Below are 23288 nucleotides of genomic sequence, written 5' to 3'. Positions count from 1 at the left end.
GTAGTTTCTTTATTACCTTTTAATATAAAAAATGTGGGACAGGTGAGTCAGGGGCACATGCAGGGGATGGCAGAACCCCTCCTTGGCCTCGGCCTGTCTCCCAGGAGACAAGGAGGTCAGAGGAGCGGGCTGAGTGGGGACCCACCAGAAGGGCCAGAAGACGACTAGCCTGGGGCCTGTCCCTGAGGCTCCAGCCCACCCTCCATGAGAGCCCAGGGCCAGGCCTTCCTTGGCTCTCAGGCTCCTGCCCTGAGCCAGCAGGCAGCCCGGAGTCCCTGGGGTGGCTGCCACCCTTCCTCTATCCCGACGTTGGGCAAAGCAGCAGATGGCAGCATGTCTGGCAACAATGAGTTCTGGGGCTGGCAGTCAGACCCCTGTGCCTTCTTCCTGGGTCCACTGGACCGTGCCAGGGCCATGGCAGCCAATAAGCACCATCTCCAGGCTGTGGGGTTCCCAGGACAAGGCCAGGCCCCCTGACCCTGGCGGGGGCTCTCCAGTGCTGGCAGCCTCCGCCTGGCTCACAGGATCCAGGGGCTCAGTCCTAGCCTCTTCCTCAGGAGGCGGCGAGCTGGGGGTGCTAGGCTCTGGGCAGAGTTCTCCTGAGCCTAGTGGCTCTGAGTCAGAGGTGGAGGTCCAAAAAGCTGTTGTTTGAGGCCAGGGGGAGCTCTGAGATGCTGGGGGACCCCAGGGCCAGGGTGCCATGAGGGGAGGGGCCCCCGGACGAGGGTGGGGCCAGGTCCCACTCAAGACAGAACCGGCTGGGGGCTGCAGACAGTAGGAAGATACCCCAGTGTCCACACACAGAGGCTGCAAGAGTCCAGAGGTGCTGGCTGGGCGCGGCCCCTCTCCTGATGCCTGAGGGCATGGGCCCTCCCTGTGGGGCGCCAGGAGGAGCTGCACTGCCTGGCGTAGGGACTGCAGTCCTTCCCGCATCTGCAGCACCTGCTCAGACAGCTCCATCACCTTCACAGAGGGAAGAGGGAAGGTCAGTGGAGTCAGGACCTACACAACAGCAGTCTCCCTGCCCTCCCTCCCCCTTTCCCCTCACTCACAGCCTGCCGAAGCTTGTCCAGCGTGTCTGTGTTACTCGCCTCACTGGGTCCGAGGGGGAGGGTAAGCAGGCTGTTCTCTGTGGACCGTAGGATGAGGTTACTAGCCAGGGTCCAGGCCTCTGCCCCAGTTAGTACAGATAGGGCCCAAGTTAATGAATTCTGCCCAAACTGCCAGGGGACCTCGGACACCCTGCCCCATGCCTTCTCCCCAGGAAGCTGCTTTCTGTCTCTTGTTCTGTCCTCCAGGGACATGGACGCTCCTGGGAGCTCATTACCTGGTCCGCACCCAGGGCTGCATGGCTTGGCTGGGGGCCATTTTAACTGCCTTAGCCCTCTACCCTGCCAGTGAGCCAGAAGATGTGCTAGGGATCTTAGCAACATTATCTTATTTAGCATGCACACAACCATTTTACAGACCGGAAGCTGAGGCAAGAACCAAGGTCACACTGCTGGAGAGCTGACAGCAGAGCTCCAAACCCCGTTCCCAGCCACCCTCCCACACCAAGGTGCTGGTCTTAACCACCAAACTCCCTGCTCATACCATGCAGTGGGTGGAGGGGAGGAGGGCTTCTAGGCAACCTATGTATCCTGTTGGTTTCTCAGAGGGTCACAGGGCAAAGGGAGTGCCCTGCCAACCTTCCCCCAAGCACCGGGTCCCAGTACCTGGTCCAGGGGAGGAGCTACTGCTACATTCTGGGACAGACTGCCCCATGCGGAAGGAGAATTTGGGTTGGTCGGAGCCACAGCCATCCTCAATGCCATCTACTACCCTGTGGACACAGGCACCAGGACAGTAAATCGACAGGTAACCACTGCGGTGTTTCTTGGGACAAGATACCCCAGTGTCCTCAGAAGTTACAGGACCCTGGAGCCGGGACAGGGGGCTTGGGACCCCTAGAGAAAGGTAATATGAGATGTCCCTTCTCCTAGGAGATTGCAGTTTCACTGGGGATCCAAGATTGACACATGAAACAGCAGGAGAGTTCCGAGCTGAGTTCTGAATGGGAGGTATGGGAACTCCAGAGGCGTAGTCGGTTAGAGCGTGTACTTATATGGGTGGGGGGTGAGGGGCAGCCGCGAAACGGAGGAATCAAGGAAAGTTACACGAGGCAATGGAGGAGGCTGGGAGGGTTAGGGTGGAGGGAGGGGCACCCAGGGCAGGGGTGTGAGTGGCTGGGGCCCTGGTCCTATCAGCACTATCTCTGCCAGAGGGCAGTGGCCCAGCGCCTGCTCACCTGGGGCTCAGATCCGGGGGCACATTCCATGGCACAGGGGGCAGCTGCAGCCCCTCTAAGCTCCGAGGGTGTGCAGAGGGGCCAGCTTCAGTCCCTGCCCTACCTGGCCGCCCTCTGCCACCCAGACGGGACCGGGGTGCGGTTTGGCGCGGGGACAGCAGCTTGGCGGCGGAGGATGAGGAGGTGCAGCCTGGGGACAGCAGGGGGCTGGAGGGTTCATCAGCTGGGGCTGGTGAGGCCGCAGGGCCCTGCTCCCCATCTGTTTCCTTCTCCTCCAGTGTGGACATGAGGGTGTCGCCGCCACTCAGGGAGCTGGTGTCCGCCTGCGAACAGTGGGGGCCAGGGAATTGGGCTTATCTTATGCTCCATTCACCTCCCCCACCCTGACCTCACCCCACTGAGGAAGAAGCTCAGTTGGGGGAGGGGAAGGCTGCTTTCCTGCTGTCACCAAAAGCCACTAAGCCCCTCAAAATTCTAGCCAAGTGTGGCTTGGTCCCTTAGGCTAACTGAACTAAGAGAACACAGCACTAAAAACTGGTTTGGAATTTGTGACATAAGTCAGTTTTATTTCATGGTGAAGAAGCGGGACAGATGCAGGGCTTTCTTCAGAGGTAGCCTGGTGGCTGTGTGTAGCCGCTGCCCTGCCCTCTGACACATCCTTCCTCTTCAGCCTACAGGCTCCTTTTCTGGTACCAGTGGGCTCGGCGGCCCTCCCCCAAGACCTCACTCTGGAGGCCAGGAAAACTGGGCGCAGTGGCTGAGCATGGCTGGGCTCTAAAGGACAGAGTGTGGGTGTGAAGAGGCAGGAAGAGTGTAGACCCCTACCATGTGTGGGGGGTGTTCGTCCAGGCCATGTACTAACACAGCACCTCCAAAAACCCCAGCCTCTGCTCACCTCCCCAGGCTCCCTGGCGCCCCAGCCTCATCCATGCACATACCCAGCATCCTCACCTCCGTGGGGCCTCCGCCAGCACCCAGGTTGTAGCTGAGCTCCCCTCGGAGGCCCTGGCTGAAGCGTGGGGCAAACTCGGGGTACAGTGCCAGGCTTTCGTGCAGCCCAGCCAGCTGCAGACACTGCAGGACGCAGTACGTCAGCCCTTTCACGTCGGCATTGGCCTTGACCACTTGCTCACGCCGGGGCAGCTCACAGCCGATCAGATCTCCCTTCCCTGGGGAGAGGAAGCAGAGGTCAGTGAGCCCGCCCCTCGGCCTCGATGGAGGGAAGTCAAATGGAGGCTGCTGAGCTTTCCTCATGGGCTGAGGGCTTTTCAGCTGGCCCCCCCTCTGTGGGGCCAGGACAGCACTGTGACCCAGGTGCTGCAGCACACGGGATCAAAGCCACTGTGCTGACACACATCCAAATTTTACCTGAGACCAGTGAGCAGTCACCAATTCTAGTGGCTCCCGGCCTGCCCGGGGGTCAGCGTGCTCTGGGACAGTGAAAAGCCAGACTCCCAAGCCCCGTTCCTATCTACAGAATCAGAGTATCTACGGGAGACCCCATGATCCGATGGTTTTCCGGCCTCACAGGTGATTCGGGAGTAGCTTATCCGGGAACAGTGTGGAGCCGGCAGGTCAGTGCCCATGTGGCACAGTGGAAATGCCAGGCTCATGTCCTTCCAGCCCTGATGCCTGGTCTCTGCAATAGATCCGCATGGAACTGAGGCTGTGGTGCTTTCCTGATCTGACCAGCAGGTGTCAACGAAGGGTATCCCACCACCTGCTGACTCTGCCACCTGGCTGACAGATTGTAAATCTGTATCCCAATCTCAGAAATGTTAAACGGAGGGGGAAAATGTATGTCTTAGAATCAATGAAATGCGGTGTCTCCGAACAGAAATGTGGTGAAGATTAAGTAAGTTAGTGGAGATAAAGTGCCTGACATAGGCCATCAATCAGAATTCCTTTCCCTTCCTCCCCTGCCCACAAGTCCCCTGTAGATCCTTCCAACAGGGATGGCGTGCCACCCGGGATTGGACAGAGCACACACTGCCCTCACAAGCCAGCTCAACCCACAGCCAGCCAGTCAGATTAGAAAGCGTTTCCTTATCCTTCAGGAAGGTGGATCACTGCCGCCCGCGCCGTGGGCTGCCTCATGCTGCCAGCACAACGCTAAATGTTCATGGACTTTTGCTCAAACTTAAGACTAGAATGCATCACTGTTAAATCTTATTCTCTTGGTATCAGGCCATCCTTCTGGTTCCTTCTGAGAGCTGTTTGGATCTCAATGTGATCATCTGATGAATGAGCTCTCTCCTCATGTGTGTCATCCGGAAATAGGATAAGTGTATATTTCTTATCTTCATCCAGGAGGTGAGATAAAAATGAGAAACGAGAGGAGCAGGGACAGAGTTTTGTGCCACTGTCTCAGGGACCAGCGACCACCCTCCAGGCTGGCAGCTCAGCAGGGCCTCCCGCTCAAGCTCATCAAGATCCCCCTGACACCACAGGCCAACCCACCTCGTTGGCCTGCCGCCTTCCTCCCCCGCACGGAGTTTGCACATGCTCAGCTGTTAGTTCACACACGGAGGAAGGGGCTGGAGTTGACATTGCTAGATGCGCCGTGAGCCTTAGCTGCCAGGAGAGGGCAGGAGGCTCTGGATGTTCAACTAAGGAAGCAGGAGGGAGGTGGGATGAAGGCAAAGCAGTGAACCAGGTCACAGGACTCAGGCATTCTCTGGGCACCCACAGCGGCCAAGTCAACAGAGGAAACGGTTCATTTGGAGCAGATGTGCAGGGACAGGATGGGTCAAAGGTGAAGTAAGTGCCGGTGCTGGGGACATTCTGGAGGCAAGGCCCGGGGGAAGGCGGTGGTCATTCTTGAGGCTCTGTCTCAATTCTGAACGTGGCTATTCTGAGATCTGGTGCCTGGCATCAGTGAAGACATGTTCTTGCGGGACTCATGCCAGCTCCCAGCCACACTGCTTCCTCGATGCAGGCTGAAGCCATCTGTTTAATAATCCACTTGACAATCTTGCTCTGGGGTGACCAGTCTGCAATGATCAAAATCTGTCTTTTCACCCTTGTGAATCTCTCCAGTTCCCCACAAGTTCTCAAGGACGGACAGACACATGTGAGCAGCCATTAACTCTGTCTGCTCAGAGTCCTGGCACAAACGGCATCTGGCCCAGAAGCCAAACTCATGAATGACACAAGGTGAAGGGTGAAGCAGCCTCTTGCCGCTCTCAGTTCCAAGACCTGTTTCCTGTCGGAACATCCTCCTCGAGGGAGGGAGGATGGACACATAGTAGCTGCTGGCATCTGGTCTTCCTGATTCTCCAGATTAGTACACTCTCAGCTGCTCCGGGCATCACCTGTCCACACAGTGAGTCTACAAGTGCTTGGCTGCTTGAGGATTCAACCGTGGTTAGGGTGCCACCTCCTTTCCGTCCAGGCCTTTCCCATGTGCAAGGCCCTCTGAGGTCACTGCTGGCAGCCTCTCACAGCCCAGGTGCCATGCAGCCCATGTTTCCCGGATGCCCAGTTGTGCTGCACGTCAGGGCATCCTGAAACAAAGCCCTTTCTTGGGTGCAGTCTCCACAGAGCAGAGCGCCTGGTAGCACAGTGTATGAAGCCTGAGGTTAAAGTTGGGTAGACAAGTTCTAAGCCAGCCTGTCAGTTCATCAACCTCTGGGAACCTTTGTCTCCTTCTACGTAAAATAGGAATAACACCACTTCCTCCCCCAGGGTTTTGAGGTTTGCTTGAGAGGAAGGTGCAAGCTGGCCCCGCTGTGAGACCCTGGCGTCAGCACTATTATGATGCTGATTCCGTAACTGCAAATTCTTCTTCCTTGTCAAGGAGTGGATCCTTTCCTTTTCCCCTTTTCACCTCTCCTTTTCCAAGAAAGGAGTATACATGCTGCTTCTGAACTCTGCTGTCATCCCTCAAGGCCCTGGGCTGGCTGTCATCTGCCCTGGGAGAGTAGTAGCATCTCCTCTCTCCCGGCCCAGTGGTGGTGGGAGGCCCACAAAGATAATGTCCATTCCTCGCTTCCCCAGCCCTTCCTGAACACACTCCAGCACTTAAATCCTCAGCGTTTGAATTTCTTCCTTGTCAGAAAGTGCTGCTCACCCATGTCCCATCATATACGACAGACTGACTGGTCCTCCACTCACTCTGGCCTCTGACACCCTCTAAATCGGTTCCACCTCCTTGCGTTGCCACCAGGCCCACGCTGAGCTTTTCCCAGAGCTCCATGGCTGCTCCATGGCTACTCCTGGCTCCATCCTGGCTGGCTGTCCAGGTGGTCTTGCCTGGGTCCCCTCTGGATTTTCTGCACACGGGGCCATCTGTCTCCCACAAGCCCTCTCCCCCACCCTCACAAACCTAGGATGGCAAGCACGGTGCCACCCTTGAGCACCTCCATGGAGCCGGAGCAGACGAAGTAGAGGGCCTGGAGAGCGTCGCCTTGGTGGATGAGGTACTCGCCGGGTGTGCAGAAGGCGGGCCGCAGGGCCAGGGACAGAGCCCGCAGGCAGCCGCGGCTTGCCGCCTCAAACAGGGGCAGCTGCAGGACCTCCTTGTGCAGGTGCATGGCAATGTCTGCTCGAAGCTCATCAGGAAGGCTCTGCAGCAGCTGCAGGTGGGGAGCAGAGGGGCGGTTGGGTGGCAGAAAGGGAGGCAGCCTCCAATCTGCCCCACAGGGACTGGTCATTGAGGGGCTCTCTGCCTCCCTCTCAGCCACTTTGTTTCCTCCATGAGCAGCCCAGCTCTCCTCCTCCAGACCTAACAAGAGTGGGGAGGGGCCTCCAAACCTTCCTGGCCGCCCTCTGCCCCATGCTGCTGTCCCCCAGGAGAGAGCAGAGGCAAGGAGGCCAGAATTCTGCATTCCTGGCCTCCCAGCCCACTCCTGAGAATTTAGACCAATTGCACACCCCTGGAAGGAGCAAAGGCTAGAAGGGTCAGCCTGGAGGCCTGCGCACCTCTGTGGTGTCGATCCCGTTGTTCACGGCCCAGGTCGCCTGGAAGTACTCGAGCATGCGCTGCTTGAGGGGCTTGGGGATGCGGTGGATGCGGATGTAGTCGCGCAGGTCGCGGGTGCGGCTGTGGTACAGAAAGCGGCGGGCGTACATGCGCTGGATGATGGCCGTCACGTTCCCAAACACCACCGCGTGCATCAGGGCTGGGGAGGGTGGCGAGAGGGGGTCACCTCCAGGACCGGCCTGGCCCAGCCTGACCGACACCAGGCTGCGCACGTCTGTCCCGCCCCGCCCCCCCTCGTCCTCCACAGGCTCCTGGGAAAGGCACAGGGCTGCGCTGGGTGGCATGGAGGCCTGCAGCCAAGTGGGCTCTCCCGGCCTTGGCCTCAAGGTCCTTGGGCCCCTAAAACAGAAGAACTTCTGGGAAGACCCGTGGGAACCTGGGAGAGGTGGAGAGGGAGGGGCCACCCGGGGCCAGAAGTCTGGGAGCGTCCCAGAGCGTGGCAGGCCTCACCCCCGATGAGCATGGTGCAGATGGAGAAGATCTTCTCCGTGTCCGTGTTGGCAGACACGTTGCCGAAGCCCACACTGGTGAGGCTGCTGAGTGCGAAGTAGAGGGAGGTGATGTAGGCACTGCGCAGGGACGGGCCGCCCAGGAGCTCCAGCCCCGTCCTGTTGGCCTCGCTGCTGCAGTTGTCACTCTGGTCAGAACTGTTCGCTGCAGCTGGGCTCCGGCCCACCAGGTAGTAGGGGGTCTCCAGTCGGCGGGCCAGCTCCTGCAGCCAGCCTGGGAAGGGGGCAGGGGCCCGAGTCAGCAGGAGAGCACGCCAGGCTGTGGGTGCAGGTATGCCTGCTGGTAGCCCCGGGGTGGGGGACATGTGGATACAGATCTATGCCATGGTTTCCCTCCACCTTCCTCCTCTGCCGGCCCAGTGCCCTCCTCTCCATCCCCTCAGCCCTCAGCAAGACGAGCACACGAGGCTGAGGCTGAGGCTGCCATCTCCCCAGCTGGAGTCTGTTGGTGCCGAGGATGGAGTACGGAGCACTGTACCCTCTCCCCACAGCTGGCACTAACCCCAGACCACTGTTCCCAGGGCTGGATGGGTGAGGCCACCTCCTCTGCCCTGTCCACTCATCTTGAACTTGCCTCATCTCTCCACACAACCTACACACACCACTCAACTTCACACGCATGTTCTCAAGCACAGCGACATGGATATGCACATGACACCACCAAGGCTATACACGTGCTCCCCACAGGCAGGAGGACAAGGGCACACACATGGGAGCACGTTCGCAGAGGCACAGCCACGCCACACACAGAGAGGGCCAGTGAGCACCTGGGAGATAGACAAGGCTACACAGGTGCGTGCACACTGGTGTCCAGGTTGGGGAGGGGACACACTCGCACGGATACAAGCACATGGGTGAGGACACTCAGAGGCCACAGGCAGGCAGGCACCTGTGCACATGCAGACACAGACCAGCCTGGCGGGCTGGGTGGAGGCTGAAGATCATCCCAGTCTCCCCATCAACCCCATTCTCTGGGCTTCCCTTGGCAGGAGGTGGGAGCAGTGGGACTTACCTCCTCACATGCACCTGCCCCCTCCCACCTCAACACACCCTAGACCCCCTGCTCCACACTCTTCCCAACACCTTACACATGTTGCCCCCCCTCCCCCCATGATCCCAACTCTCCCTCTCTCACCTACCCACCCATTCATTTGGCAACCCTTTGCAGAGGCCAGGAGCTGCGGGGACCCATGGGAGCTTCCTGCAGGGTAGGAGCTACATCCAGAGTTACACAAGGCCCGAGGGCCACACGACGGGGCTCACACCAACATGCTATGGGCTACGGCTAGAAGGCTTCCTGGAAGAGGAGACATTTGTCCTTGGTCTCAGAGGATGGATAGAGTTTTGATACAAAGAAACTGAGGTGGGGGAGGTCATTCCTGGTCTAGGGAAAGGCATAAGCAAAATCTCAAGATAGAAACAAGTACAGGAAGATGGAACCAAGATGGCGGCATAGGTTAACGCTGGAGTTTGCTGCTTTGAACAACTACTTCAAAAGTGAAACTAAAACACGGAACGGACATCACCCAGAATCACAGGAACGCTGGCTGAGTGGAAGTCCTACAACTAGGAGGAAAGAGAAACGCATACGGACACTCAGAGGAGGCGCAGTGCTGAAGTCAAATTCTGAGGTGCGGAGTGCGCAGAGCGGGCTGGCGGCGGAGGGCGCGGTTGTTGTTTTCAATCGGGAGGGAGTCGCAGACTCTGAGCACCATATCCGGGGGAGTCTTTAGGGACCCAGACTCAAATGGGAGAAGCGGGACTGTCTGGCTTCGGTCAGAGCGAGTGCAGCTTTCTCTCCGAGCTTTGCAGCGGGTGCTGGGACTCAGAGAGGCAGAGCCCCTGGGGACAGGACTGAGAGCCGCCATAACTGCTCTCTCGGCCCACCCTGTTGATCCTGTGCGACCCGCCCCGCCCAAGCCCTGCACAGAGGCATTTACCGGATAGCCTCAGGCAAAGGCTAGATTAGCACCTCCCTAGAGGACAGAAGTTCTCTCACTGCTGACACAGCTGATTCTCATAGCCACTTGGCCTGGAGGTCAAGCCCTCCCTGGAATTAGCTACAACAATCAAGATTTAACTATAAGACTTCGAACAAAGACCACTAGGGGGTGCACCAAGGAAGCATAACAAAATGCGGAGACAAAGAAACAGGACAAAATTGTCAAAGGAAGATATAGAGTTCAGAACCACACTTTTAAGGTCTCTCAAGAACTGTTTAGAAGCTGTCGATAAACTTAATGAGATCTACACGAAAACTAATAAGACCCTCGATCTTATATTGGGGAACCAACGAGAAATTAAGCATACACGGACTGAAATAACGAATATTATACAGACGCCCGACAGCAGACCAGAGGAGCGCAAGAATCAAGTCAATGATTTGAAATGCGAGGAAGCAAAAAACACCCAACGGGAAAAGCAAAATGAAAAAAGAATCCAAAAATGCGAGGATAGTGTAAGGAGCCTCTGGGACAGCTTCAAGCGTACCAACATCAGAATTATAGGGGTGCCAGAAGATGAGAGAGAGCAAGATATTGAAAACCTGTTTGAAGAAATAATGACAGAAAACTTCCCCCACCTGGTGAAAGAAATGGACTTACAGGTCCAAGAAGCGCGGAGAACCCCAAACAAAAGGAATCCAAAGAGGACCACACCAAGACACATCATAATTAAAATGCCAAGAGCAAAAGATAAAGAGAGAATCTTAAAAACAGCAAGAGAAAGAAACTCGGTTACCTACAAGGGAATACCCATACGACTGTCAGCTGATTTCTCAACAGAAACTTTGCAGGCCAGAAGGGAGTGGCAAGAAATATTCAAAGTGATGAATACCAAGAACCTACAACCAAGATTACTTTATCCAGCAAAGCTATCATTCAGAATTGAAGGTCAGATAAAGAGCTTCACAGATAAGGAAAAGCTAAAGGAGTTCATCACCACCAAACCAGGATTATATGAAATGCTGAAAGGTATCCTTTAAGAAGAGGAAGAGGAAGAAAAAGGTAAAGATACACATTATGAACAACAAATATGCATCTATCAACAAGTGAATCTAAGAATCAAGTGAATTAATAATCTGATGAACAGAATGAACTGTTGATTATAATAGAATCAGGGACATAGAAAGGGAATGGACTGACTATTCTTGGGGGGGGAAGGGGTGTGGGAGATGTGGGAAGAGACTGGACAAAAATCGTGCACCTATGGATGAGGACAGTGGGTGGGGAGTGAGGGCGGAGGGTGGGGCGGGAACTGGGAGGAGGGGAGTTATGGGGGGGAAAAAAAGAGGAACAAATGTAATAATCTGAACAATAAAGATTTAATTAAAAAAAAAAAAGAAACAAGTACAGGCAAGCAACTCTGCTTAGCTAGATGGGGGTTCACACTGGGGCATCAAATTCCGGGCCAAGAAATTTGGGGGGTTGTGAGAAGGCCTGAGCCAAGTTGAGATTCCCCTCCTGTTAATTGAGGTGTCCTGTGAGAATGCAGGGGAGCATGCAAAACTCTTCAGTCATTAGTTGGGCCCTGAGGGTGAAGCCAGCGGCCAGGTGAGGGGAGGGGGGGGCAAGGGGAAAGCAAGAGCACAGGGGAGGGTGGCAGAGGTGCCCCTCTTCACCTTGGCCTGGGCCTGGGCCTCCATATGGGGAGTCAGGCCAGCAGTCTGTTCCTGAGGCTGGTGACTTATACTCTGAATTGCCCTGAGTGAGTCCCTCAGTACTTAGCACAGTCTTTTGAAAATCCAGCCCATCTCCACTGGGCTCATGGGAATCTGGGGCAGGAATCCTGTGTCCACACCACGGGCCGTGGACCAGGGGAACAAGGCCAGGAAGCCACAGGAAGGTGCCTCCTGCAGACAGAGCGGGGCCAGCGGGGCCGGACTTTGGGAGGTCTGGTGTGACTCCAGCCCGGGTTGGGATAGTTTCCCTGGAGAAAGAAGGTGGAGGTGATGACCCAAAGAGCTTGGAAACACCCAGATGTGAACTAGTACCAGCCCCAAATAGGACAAAAGTACTCTGGAACTTTAGGTTCAAGGGTACAAGAATGGCCATGTCTATCTACAAAGCAATCCGCCCGCCCCCACATCACCAAGCTCTCCCTGGTGGACTCAGAGCCCTCTGGGAGCCAAAAGTGTTACCCATGTCGGCTCCTTAGCCCCTGTGAAGTAGCCAGGACAAAAGAGCTACATGGACTAAAGCCCAGGGTGCCTGGGTCCCCTTTGGGATGGAGGGGCGGACCCAGGAATTTGGTGTCTCAGCCCACTTTGGGGTCAGCGCTTTGTGTCCCCGTTATCCATCTCTTGGCCCTCTGACTACATGTTCACTGAATGGCCGTCTGAACCCAGAGCAGCCTCCACACAGCCCCACTCTGGGAAGGGCAGGCGCCAAGGAGCTGACTGCCTGGAGCATCTGTGTGCTCAGTGACTCCAGGGCTCGGGAAATGTCCAGGTGGGCCCTCTGGACCTCACGCGGGTCTCTCTGGGCTGGAGAAGGAGAGAGCATTCACAGGAGCCTCCTCATCCCTGGGAACTGACCCGAGTAGGTTTCTAAGGCCAACCAGGCTCCCACCGAGGAGTGGACAGTCATGACAGGCTGTCAGAGCAGCTGATGTCTTACCACTGACTGGGAACTGGTGCGAAAGGCCAGCACTGGAGGTCACTGGAGGGCTGGAGGGCGGGGAGGAAGACTGGGGCGTTACATTTTGGAGCTGCAAGCATGGAGAGTTAGAAATGGCTAGGACAGAATGGTTTGGCGTCAGAGAGAAAAAAATGGAAGTTGAGATGTCCACGTAGTGACGCCAGGGGAACTGCAAGGGAGAACAAGGTGAGAGGGGAGCGATCTGAGGAAAGCTCGGAGCTGAGGGGCTGGAGTAGGAGGAGGCCAGCCCAGGGCAGAGGGGCAGAACATTTCGAAAGAGTGTGTTTGGCAGGGTCAGGTGCTACAGGGATTTCAAGAGGATGAGGGTTTGGCCCCAGATCGCTGTGACCCGCTGGATGCCATTTCGGGTGATGTTTTGGGATGAGAAGTAGAGCTGGAAGCTCTCCTAGCAGGAGTTAAGATGTGAGTGGGAGGTAAGCAGAGGGAGGAGTTGTGAAAGTGGAGGTGAAATGAAGGAGAGTGAAGACACTGGTGGGATGTGGAAAAAGACCGAGTTTTAGGCTGGAGGAGGGCTGAGAAGCAGCCGAGAGAGATGCAGCCTGGAGGTGACAAGAGTGGGGAATAAGGCTTAGGAGCCAGCCGAGATGTTGGGGGATGAGCTTCAGAGAAGGTAGCAGGGAAGTGCCAGGCATCAGAGGAGCCCTGGAGGACACTGGCTCCCTGCACAGCCTTCTCCAGCTAGGCAGGGGCTTGAAGAATGTGATAAAAGTTTGGCCACAAGAAGGTCATTATGGGTGAATAAGACTCCTCCAGGCAGCCCACCAGGCTTTCTCCACAATGCCCAGCTGCTGGAGAACAGGCCTACTGTGAGGTGATGGCTGTCACACTCACACACATACCACCCCCACATTTTTCTCAAACACACGTCTACTTGCACACATGTTACTGTGACACACACATACAAGCACACACACACCTACACATCTCTGACCAGCTCGCAAACATGCCCTGACAGAGACACATGCATTCACACTTCCCTGACACACATACACTCGAGTAGACACACTCCTGGACACATATGTATGCACACTCGAATGCCCCCCTCCCACCCCAGCCTCTCGTACCTATCTCAGGCAGCTCAGACGCGCTGCTCTCAATCTCCTGCTGGCCAATATAGAACCAGACGCAGGCCACCCAGTGGGCGAGCAGGGCAAACACAGCCATGAGCAGGGTCAGCACCACAGCACTGTACTGCGAGTAGCGGTCCAGCCGCGGGAGCAGGCGCAGCAGGCGCAGCAGCCTCACAGTCTTCAGCAAGTGGGCCCCGAAGTACTGTGGGGGGGGGGGAGAGGTCACTCCTGGGCCAGCCCCCACTGTCCCACCCCAAAACCCACCCTGCCCGCCACACTGACCACGTTGACCTTGAAGGCGTGTAGCAGGTCAAAGGGCAGGGCGGCAATGACGTCCAGCAGGAACCAGGTGGTAACGTAGTGGAGGCAGATGGACTTGGGGGCAAACACCACCTGGCCCGACTTGGACACGAACGTGGTTCGGAAATTCAGCACGATGTCTGTGGAATGTCCGGGGGGGACTTGTTTCAGGGTGGGGAGGAGCCACGCTTTACTGGGCAGCGGCTCAGTATTGACACTAGCCTGGGTCCCTGACCTGTAGTAACTCTAAAAGGTGAACACGGCTAGGCCTATTGGATGGAGAAAGAAACCGAGGCTTGGAGAGGCTCTGACTGGCTCAGGGTCACATAACCCGTTAGCGGTAGAGACACATGTGGGACTTAGGTCTGATTTCAAAGCCCACAGGAGGAGGGCCCGGGCACTGGAGCCATGCGGACTATCCCCATGAAAGCCCAAGGGGCGCCTGGCACGGGGTTGGGTGGGAGGCACAGAGGGCACCTACCAAGAATGAAGAGGACCTCCACGGCCAGGTCACAGACGCTGGGGGGGCCGCGGGCGGCGCTGGGCTCCCGGGCCGTGCTCACACACACGCTGTAGGGCACGGTGACAGCCACGTAGAGGGTGGCGAGCAGGATGAAGCCGTCCCAAGTGGCCCTCAGTGCCCCACAGTGCAGCAGGATGAACGGTGACTTCCGAATGGCGGCTACCTTGTACTCAGGCAAGTTTGGCTTCTCCCCAAACACCTTCTGAGTGAGGCAGGGCGGGTCCAGGCAGGGTGACAGGAAATTGGTACAGGCTGAGTTTGGACAGGGTCCAGGACAGGCATCCATCTTCTTTCCCTCCCTGCCTTCTCGAAGTAACCTCTGACATAGGCATTCGAGTCCCCACATTATAGAGCAGAAGACTGAGGATGAGGGAGGTCAAGTGACTTGGCTAAGGTCACACAGCTGTTTAGGGGAGGAGCCAGGGTTAAGCCAAAAGCCCATCTGACCCCAGGGCCAAGACTCTCCTCTATATTTTCGATGGATCGTGCATATGACAGTCCCTCCCTCAGCCACAATCCCAAAGTACTGGCGGGGCCTATGGGGTCTCCTGGACATTCTCAGTTGCCCCCTCCATCTCCTCGGCCTGTCCCTACCCTGGCCCAGCCCCCAGACACACACCCTAGTGCCCAATCCACCTTATTGAGCTTGTGCTTGCCCTTGGGTTGCTTCTGCAGGTGCCCAGACAGGTGGTAGAGCACAGCCCGGCTCCGCCGCCGGTTGGCATTGAAGCCTTTGGCTCTTGCCCGGCCATATCGGCGCCGGCCACGACCTGCAAAAGAAGAGGGGCCCATGAGGACGACGGTGGAATGGTCTTGGGGGTAAGATAGTAGGTGCTGGCCCATGGACAGGTCTGGCTCATTGACTGGTCTGTTTAGAGCTGGAGGCTCTGGCATGCCTCACTTCCTAGAATCACTTGCACCCCCAGCAAAGGGCAATCCTACAGGTGCTTGAGACACCCAGTGCCTGCTTGAAGGAGAAGGAGGTGTGCAAGGCAAGGCAGGAGAGGCTCTCCACAGGGAAAGGCCAGGGAACAGAGGGGAGAGGTGGTTCCTGGGGTGGGGGGAGTGCAGAGCAAGCAGAGGCCATCAGGCAGAGCTGCAGAAGCTCAGAGAAGGGCTCCAGGGTCCAGGGGCAGGGACCGCTAAGGACTTACCTTGTGGAGAGGCTGAGTCAGGGCTGGGGGTGGGGGATGAGGAATGGAGACCACCAACACCCCCAAGTGGCAGAGAGGCCGTGGAGCAGGTTCAGATGACAGCTCGGTGAGCTGTCTAAGGGCCTTCCCAGCCCTGGGAGGACTTAAAGGGGGGCTTTGGCCCGGGCTCTCCAGTCAGACATGTGAGGAAAAGCCTGGGGCTGCGGGCTGTGGCTCAGCCTCACTAATTGGTCAGAAAATGGAACTTCACAGGCACTAGTGGAGTTTGCTTTCACTTTTTTACTAAGTTTGACTTCAAAACTCCAACCATACACCCTGGCTGGTGTTGCTAAGTTGGTAGAGCATTGCCCCATGCACCTAAAGGTCTCGGATTCAATTCCTGGTCAAGGGCACATACCTGGGTTACAGGGTCGATGCCTGGCCCTGGTTGGGGCACATGTGGGAGGCAACCATCAATGTGTGTCTCTCACATCGATGTTTCTCTCTCTCCGTCTCTCTGCCTCTCTCTCTCTCTCCTCTCCCTCCTTTCCTCCCTTCCACTCTCTCTCTAAAAAAAGAAAAAAATCAATGGAAAAAATACCCTCAGGTGAGGATTAATAATAACAAAACTTCAAAATGCTCCAACCGTATACCCACCAGTCTACTTGGAAACAGGCTTTCTATACCGGGCCATGTGGAGCGGAGAACAGCACAGGCCTCTCAGCCAGCAGAGTGGGAGCCAACAAGTGTAAATGGGTGGGGTATCTACAAGCTCAGGCCCGAGGTGACCAACACCCCAGCCACAGACGTTAAACCAATGGCCCCACAGGCACCTACCTGTCTCCTTCCATTTGTCAGGGCCCCCTCGGCTCTTGGTGTCACTGATGTCCTTGTGAGAGACCAGGAAGAGGGCCACCTCCCCTTTCTCATTCTTGATGGGTATCACATCCAGCAGACACCAGAATGGGAGCCCTGGGCACAAAGACAGACTCAGCCCAGCTCCCATTCTCCACCTGCCCCAGGTGACAGAGGCTCCACTGACACCCACGGCGAGACACAGCAGGACCCTGGGAGGGCAGCAGCCGCCTGCTCCATCTCGGACAGGTTTTGATGGAACAGGGTGGTAGAAAGCAAAGGAGAGCAGGGATGACGGTCAGACATGTGTGTTCACAGATCTGTCCTACTGACACTGGGGCATTTTCCTGCTGGGTTGGGGAACCCAAGATGGGAAACCGAATGGAGGCTAAGGACTAAGGACGGGGTGAGGATGGAAGAGAGGACGGCCAGGGATGGGGTGGGGTGGAGGAAGAGGAGGTGGGTGTGTGGGAAGTTAGGATGAGATGGGGAGATGGAGAAGATGAGAATGGGAAGGAGGCACAAAGGATGGGGTGGGTGCCAGTCTGGGGGAAACTGAAGAGGTGCCAGGTGGCCCCTCACCACTCTTCCGGTAAAGGATCAGCTCTGCCTTGAACTCCTTGTGCTCATCCAGGGCCTTGCGGATTTGTTGGCGGACGAGCTCACTGGTGTCTGGCCCATAGAGGAAGGAGCAGGCACAGCCCCGCTGCATGACTTCAGCCCGGGAGAAACCCGTGAGGTCACAGAAGCCATCAGAGCAGTAGACCACAGGGAAGAGCCCCGCCACCTGGGCATTGCCCAGCACGAAGTTACTGTCTGCAAGAGAGCATCTCTCAGAGGAAGCATGGGACAAGAGGTGCAGGGTCCACCACCCCTTCTTTCCATTAAGGTGGGCTTCATAAAACCCAGGAATCGTGTGCATGTGTGTGTGTGTGTGTGTGTGTGTGCGTGCGTGTTGGGGGCGTGGACAGGGTTAGGCAGGAATGTTTATGAACAGGAATGAGTGTGTCACCTCTGTCAGTGCCCCACTCTTTGCAGTGTGTGTATGGGTGCATTTGAGAATCAGCACATGTGAACACTGAGGCTGGTGAATGCAGCCCTGTGTGGGCACTGAGCCCTCTGGAGTGTGTCCTGAGCAGCTTGGGGCAAGGGGTGGGTTTGGGGAGGCTGAAAGGAGGACCACAGCACCAGCTCTAGGCCAGCCTCAGCCCCACCCTACCTCTGCTAGGCTCACTCACCAGCTAGGCACCCAATTTGGCCATGTGGCCCCTCCCACTGGACTGAGAGGCTGTCCAGGCCACCATCCATTCTGCCCTGTTTGAGTCCCAGCTGGGTGCCCTGGCTCAGGAATGAATGAATGTGACCGAGAATGAGCGTGTAAGAACGGTAGCTGAATATGGAGTCTGGAGCCAGAAATGTACTGGGAAGTGGGGGGTGCTGAATCAGCAGGAGCCAAGCACACAACAACGCAGATGGAGAAGCCTGGGGTGGGGGGGACGCTCACAGAAGGGCTCCCACCGGCTTTCCATCAGGAACAGGAGACCACGGAGGGCGCCAGGCAGGGAGCTGGGAAGCCCCACTCGGGGGAGGAGGAGAGGGGAGGGGCTGCCATGATCTTCCCTGTGCTCAGACCTCAGGAACCCACAATCTAGACGCTCTGGTCGCCTTCTCCAAACTTCCCCAGTCTCGTTGGTAGCTTCCAAATCGACCTTTGGGGGCTAGTGGGCTCCGTGGGTTTAGGGGGTCAGGTGAGCTTGGCCAAGCGGTACACTCCTGAGCCCCACCGACTCTATCTCCGTTTGCGAACCTCGTGTCTAAATCTTGTTTTTGAGCCCCCACCTCACCCGCTATCCGGCCAGTGCGAAGGCAGAACGTAGTGGGTGGGAACGCGCCAGGTCCAGGGACAGGATGGGCAAGACTGACTGGGTTGGGGTCGCGCCTCGGCAAACAGACGGCACCCCACGCCCCAAACCCGGAGGCTTCTCGCCGTTTTCCTGGCCTGGGTCAGAGTTGATTCTAAACCTTGGGGGCGGGAGGGGGTGAGGGGAATCGGCGTCTGGAAGGAGACGGAGGTCTCAGCTACCAGCTGGGGCAGGTGGGGGCGAAGCGGGAAGGAGGGAGGGTGAGCGCAGGAGGGCGGCCAACCGAGATGCTGGGTGCCGGACCCGCGGAACCCCGGGCAGGGGACCGCTCGTTCGGGGCCATCGGGCCGAGGGTAGGACTCACGCGTGCCGTCGAAGCGCGTGGCGATGGTGTCCAGAAAGGTGTTCTGCGGCGCCAGGAGTCCCCGCATGGCCGGCATCTTAGGCAGCCGTGGCCGCCCGCCCCATCCCTCCGGGGCGCGGGGACTCAGGGCCGGGGGAGGGCGCCCAGCTCGGCCGCCCCCCGCCGGGCCCCGCGCCCCTTAGCGCAGCTGTCGGGGGACAATGCCCACCCCAGACTCGCAGGCCCCGCCGGCCGCCCGCGCGCGAGGGGCCGTCCCTGCCGTCGGGGTCCGGGACATGGCGCGCGGCCCCTCGCGCTCCGGCCGCCCACGAATCCCCGGCTCCAGACTCAGCGCCGGCTGCGCGCTCGGCACCTTCCGCTCGCAACGGCGGCGACCGTGGCTCCCGTTTCAGCTGCAGTTCGGCTCCCGCACGGGCTCGAATGGGTGCCGGGTCCCCGCGGCTCCCTCCGTCTGTCGGGGAGAAGCGGCAGCCTCCCTCCCTCCCTGGGGCGCCCGCCGCCTGCACCGGGGTAACCATGGAGACCGGGCACACCCAGGCAGGGCCGCCTCCTTAAAGGGACAGGACTCCCACCGAGGGAACCCCCTCCCCTCGGGACCTCGGTGGGAGCAGGGGAGGTGGCGGTCCTCCCATCCCCGCCGCCCGGCCCGCCCCGCGGAGAAGGACCGGCGAGCGCCGGGTCTGGCTGGGGCTCCCCAGCCGCAGGGGAGCGGCGCCTTCTCCGCAATAGGGACCTGAGGAGAGGCTGGGGCTGGGGGTGGGGGCGGGAGGGAAGGTAGAGTGTGCCTTCCCCGAGGAAACTGTAATCGGAAAAGGGGCGGGGGCACTAGCGCAGCAGGTGAAGGCCGGGTAGTTGGCGGAGGTTGGGACCCCTAGAGGGATCCCAGTTGTGCAGGGGAAGTCTAAAGGCGACTGGGGGGCGGGGGCGTTCTGCACACAGCTTCTGGGCATGCCAGCCTTTCTCAGCCTCAACTTGACCCCTGGAAATGGATCGCTCCATCTATAGCAGATGCCGCTGCAGCCGGGAGCTGTTGGGAAATTGGAGGGTGGGAAGCCCTGGGAGGAAGGTTCAAATGCTCCCCGTGTGCGCTCCGGAGCGGAAAGGGTACAGGTGTGCGCGGATGCGGGGAGGCCAGACCCTCTGCCTTGCCCCCATATTTCTATTCATCACCTATTGCTCCCAGGCTGTTCTAGAGGGTCCGGTTGCCAATGCCGGGGTCAGGTAGACGTCAGACGCTGGTGAGAACTTCCTAGCCTAGCACGTGGGTCCTGGCGAGCCCGGAGTCAGGAGGACCCAGCCTCCGCTCCCCGCCCCGCTTCAGTCCTCGAGAACTCGGCTGGGATCTGGAGGGGAAGCTGGCAGAGGTGGGGTGCGTTGGCTCCATCCCCCTTCGGGTGAGGAGTTGAAAGGAGGGGCCAGGCGCCCGGAGAGGAGGCGGCCCGAGCAGTCTCCTGCTCGTCTCTGGCGCTGCGTCGGTGTCCCCAGCCTCGCGCTGCCAGCGCCGCTCCTCCCTCCCACGGTTTGCAAGTGAGCACGGCTACCGCCCGCGCCCAGAGGAGCCGCCGGGGCCAAAACAGCAATTTGTTCCCGAACGAGTGAGGCTGGCGGCTGTGCACTCCCCACCGCTCTAGAGGATACACCCAGTGTCACCAGAATTCGAAAGGAGAGTCCGCCGCTCCACCTCCCACTCGTCCACAACGAGGGCCAGGCCCCAAGCACCTGTATTAAAATGAACTGGTGCTTTTGGGAGGAGAGAGGAAGCGTACTCTGAATCCTGAAATCCTGTTCCCAGGAAGAAAGAGCCTAAAAAGGAGTCTGCAGCTCACGCTCCCCACCTCCACTCCCACCCTCACGAGGGTCCTGGCTGTCCCACTCCCACCAGGGTCCTGGGCTGCAACGTAACCCTCCCTTAGCCGCTCTTCTGCGCTCCTCCGCGTGACATTCAGGCATTCTGCTAAGGAGAGGGTGCAGGTTAGGGTCAGCTCACCTTGAAGACGGGATGAGGCAGTGGTTGAGCACCCACCAACTTGGGAACCAAACTAGGTCTGAAAATAGCTCTGCCACTTACCGTGTGTGATTTTCCTTCTGTGACTCAGTTTTCTTATGTGTCAAATGGGGATGATAAGAACACTTCAGAGGGTTGTTAGGAATGAGTAAAGGACCTAGAACAATGTGTGACATTTACACCATGTAAATGTTTATCTGATTTTCAATTTTATAGGAACCCTGGTGAAATAGGCATGGTAGTGCTAGTTACACTTCCATTTCACAAATGAGGAAACAGAGGTAGAGGTATATAGTTTTTACCAACTTGGTTACTTTCAGCAAGTCTCTCTCTTTATCTATCTGTACCTTGTTACCTAAGTCCCTAAGTAAGATCTTCCTGCCTTTTCTTTCCACCTCCCCCAACCCCAAACACACACAAGGGGCAGGGACCCCCACTAAGGAGACAGTAAGTGGGGATTAGGGAGTTGAACAGAGCGCTGTGAAGTTGGAGAGCACCGGCTTCTTCACTGTAATCTCATTTCTTCTCCCCTCCCCGCAACTCGTCATTCAGCCGTGGGGGGTGTCACAGGGAGAGGAAGGTTGAGGGAGAGCCCTGTTCAGAGATAGCTCAAAGCCACAGTCAACAAGAAACTCAGGAGGCTGCGTTTTGGAGCTGCGGTGGGAAGTCTGTGGGAGTATTATCTACAAAAGGAACAAGGAGAGAAGGGAAGAGCAAAGCAAGGGGCGGGGGGAATTCAAGACACAAAAGATGGAAAAGCCCCCTCCCGCAGGCACAGTAGGAGCTAGTCTGTGTGCAGTGTGGGTGAGAACAGGTGGCTGTCGAGGAACAGAGCCCAGGGCCCCGCCCTTCTCCATTCTTCCTACCCTCCTTTCTGGAGCTCCCGCAGTCTGTCTCTTGGCCGGTGTGGCCATGCCCTGCTTCTCAGGCTGTGTTGTGTGGTGGGAACATCTCAGGCTTCCAGGTCATAGTGGTCTGGGCTCTAATTCTGTCACTGACCAAACAGCTGTGACCTTGGGCAGGATGGGTGTTCGTCTCACAGCATCAGTCCCTTCATTTGTAATGATCTTTTCTCAGAGGACTGTTGAGTTTAGGAAGTGGTAGCAGTTGTTAAATGTTCCCCTGAATGCTTGCTCTGGCCTTAGGTGCTAGGACACTGAAATGAGCTCAGAATGAGGCCTCACTGAAGGTTCCCCTTCCCCACCAAAATAAACACAACATTTTGGAATACTTTGAGGCCTTCCGTACTTGGCCACCTCTTGGCTGTCTCATTTTAGGCCATTCCTTTTTTTATGTTAAATGATGTTTATTATAGCATTATTTATTATTGTTTAAACTTTATTTTACAATTACAGTTTACATTCAATAGTATTTTGTATTAGTTTCAGGTGTGCAGCATAGTGGTTAGATAATCATATACTTTACAAAGCCATTTTTCTTTCCTTTTAGTGGGTGATCCTAGCTACTGTGAGAAAATAACAATAAACTTTCAAACAAGGAAATCCTGGAAGGTCCATGGTTTTATTAACAGGTAAAGAAACTGTTTTATGTCTCATGGCTAGTAGTGGTGGAACCGGGTCTGAACCAAGGTTTGACTGGGTTGATAGCAGTATGCTACTGTGCCACACTACGGGGGTGCTTGGTCCGGTCCTTTGGTAAACAGCCCATTATAAGGCAACAGTATGGTCATTTTGATGAGTGGTCAGTTAGTGACCTGTAGTGAGTGCCCACTGTAAACAGCAACCTGGACTTCATGCCCTGCCTGCCGGACGGCAGGCTACCACAACCTTGCCTGGAGCCAGCAAGGGAGTGAGGCTGCGAAATCTCAATCTCTATGTCCTAGCAGCACCAGAAAATGGGTTTGTTCGAAATCAAGTTATAGAGAAAGCCTAACTGGGTTAAGCTGAAGAGAGACATAAAAAGGAGACCTGACTTTTCCCTGAGGAATCAGAGTGGGTGGTGTTCATTCCTGCTGTTTTGACAGCAGTGAAGGGGCGGGCGGACTGCAGAACAGTTGTGCTGGTTGTGGTGATGGTGGGTGAGTTTCCTCACCCAGAAAAACCTTCTTCAGATAGTGTTTCCAAGGAGTAGCAATGCAGGTAATAAAATCCCCTCCACACCGGTATGAAATAACATTCCCTGTCTCTCTCCTGGGCAAGCCTGCCCTGCTCCCCTTCACTCCTGTATGCTGCTGTGCTGGTGACTGCGTTTACCCAGGTAGTGCCTTGAGCATCTGGCCTGCCCCACCCAGAGAGCTCAGAAATTGGGGGTAAGGGTGCACTTTCCTGACAAGTATGACAGACAGATAAGAGGGGCACCATGCTGGGGAGATATGCACTCAGAGGAGAAAAGCTACAAAAGGAATATAGGATGACTTTTTTGTTGTTGTTGTTAGTAAGGTCTGTATGGCTGGAGACAGGGAAGTCTTTCCTCACTTTTTAACTGGGCAGGAAACACAACAAGCAAAAGTTCTGGAGAGTGAGCTTCCAATTGGTCCCGGGTTAACTCAGACACCAGGGTATTGTTCTGCAACACCTGGCATAATAATGAAGTAGTTGCCATTGTCTCCACTTTATAGTCCATGGAGAGGTCCAAAGATATGATTTTCCCAAGGTTTGCTACTCACATGGCTACCAAGCTGTGAAGTCAGAATTAAAATCCAAGTGTGCGTCTCAAAAGTCCAGGGTCTTCCCATTCTACCACACTGTCTAGCCACCAGGCACAGCTTCTAAGAGTTT

General features: G+C 56.7%; 1 protein-coding gene across 11 annotated transcripts; it reads right to left on the bottom strand.

The window, feature by feature from the left end:
- Window position 1: 1 nt before the first annotated feature.
- On the bottom strand, window positions 2-19192 carry KCNH3 (potassium voltage-gated channel subfamily H member 3). 11 transcript variants are annotated; one of them, XM_059682775.1, is made up of 15 exons: window positions 18546-19192; window positions 16902-17135; window positions 16302-16436; window positions 14968-15101; window positions 14290-14533; window positions 13791-13948; window positions 13503-13710; window positions 7722-7994; window positions 7211-7410; window positions 6615-6864; window positions 3239-3456; window positions 2288-2610; window positions 1716-1822; window positions 1053-1171; window positions 2-963 (listed from the first exon to the last, which is right to left on the bottom strand). In XM_059682775.1, exons 1-15 carry the CDS (start codon window positions 18619-18621, stop codon window positions 367-369), a joined length of 3276 nt encoding a protein of 1091 aa, XP_059538758.1. In that variant the 5' UTR covers window positions 18622-19192; the 3' UTR covers window positions 2-366. The 11 variants fall into 11 exon arrangements, with proteins under 11 accessions (XP_059538758.1, XP_059538760.1, XP_059538759.1 ...); XM_059682777.1 differs by having other exon boundaries at window positions 1053-1129; XM_059682776.1 differs by having other exon boundaries at window positions 14290-14530.
- Between the last annotated feature and the right edge of the window lie 4096 nt (window positions 19193-23288).

This window comes from Myotis daubentonii, chromosome 2 (genome assembly GCF_963259705.1).
Source record: "Myotis daubentonii chromosome 2, mMyoDau2.1, whole genome shotgun sequence".
NCBI lineage: Eukaryota > Metazoa > Chordata > Mammalia > Chiroptera > Vespertilionidae > Myotis > Myotis daubentonii.
This window is presented reverse-complemented; position numbering and strand designations above follow the sequence as displayed.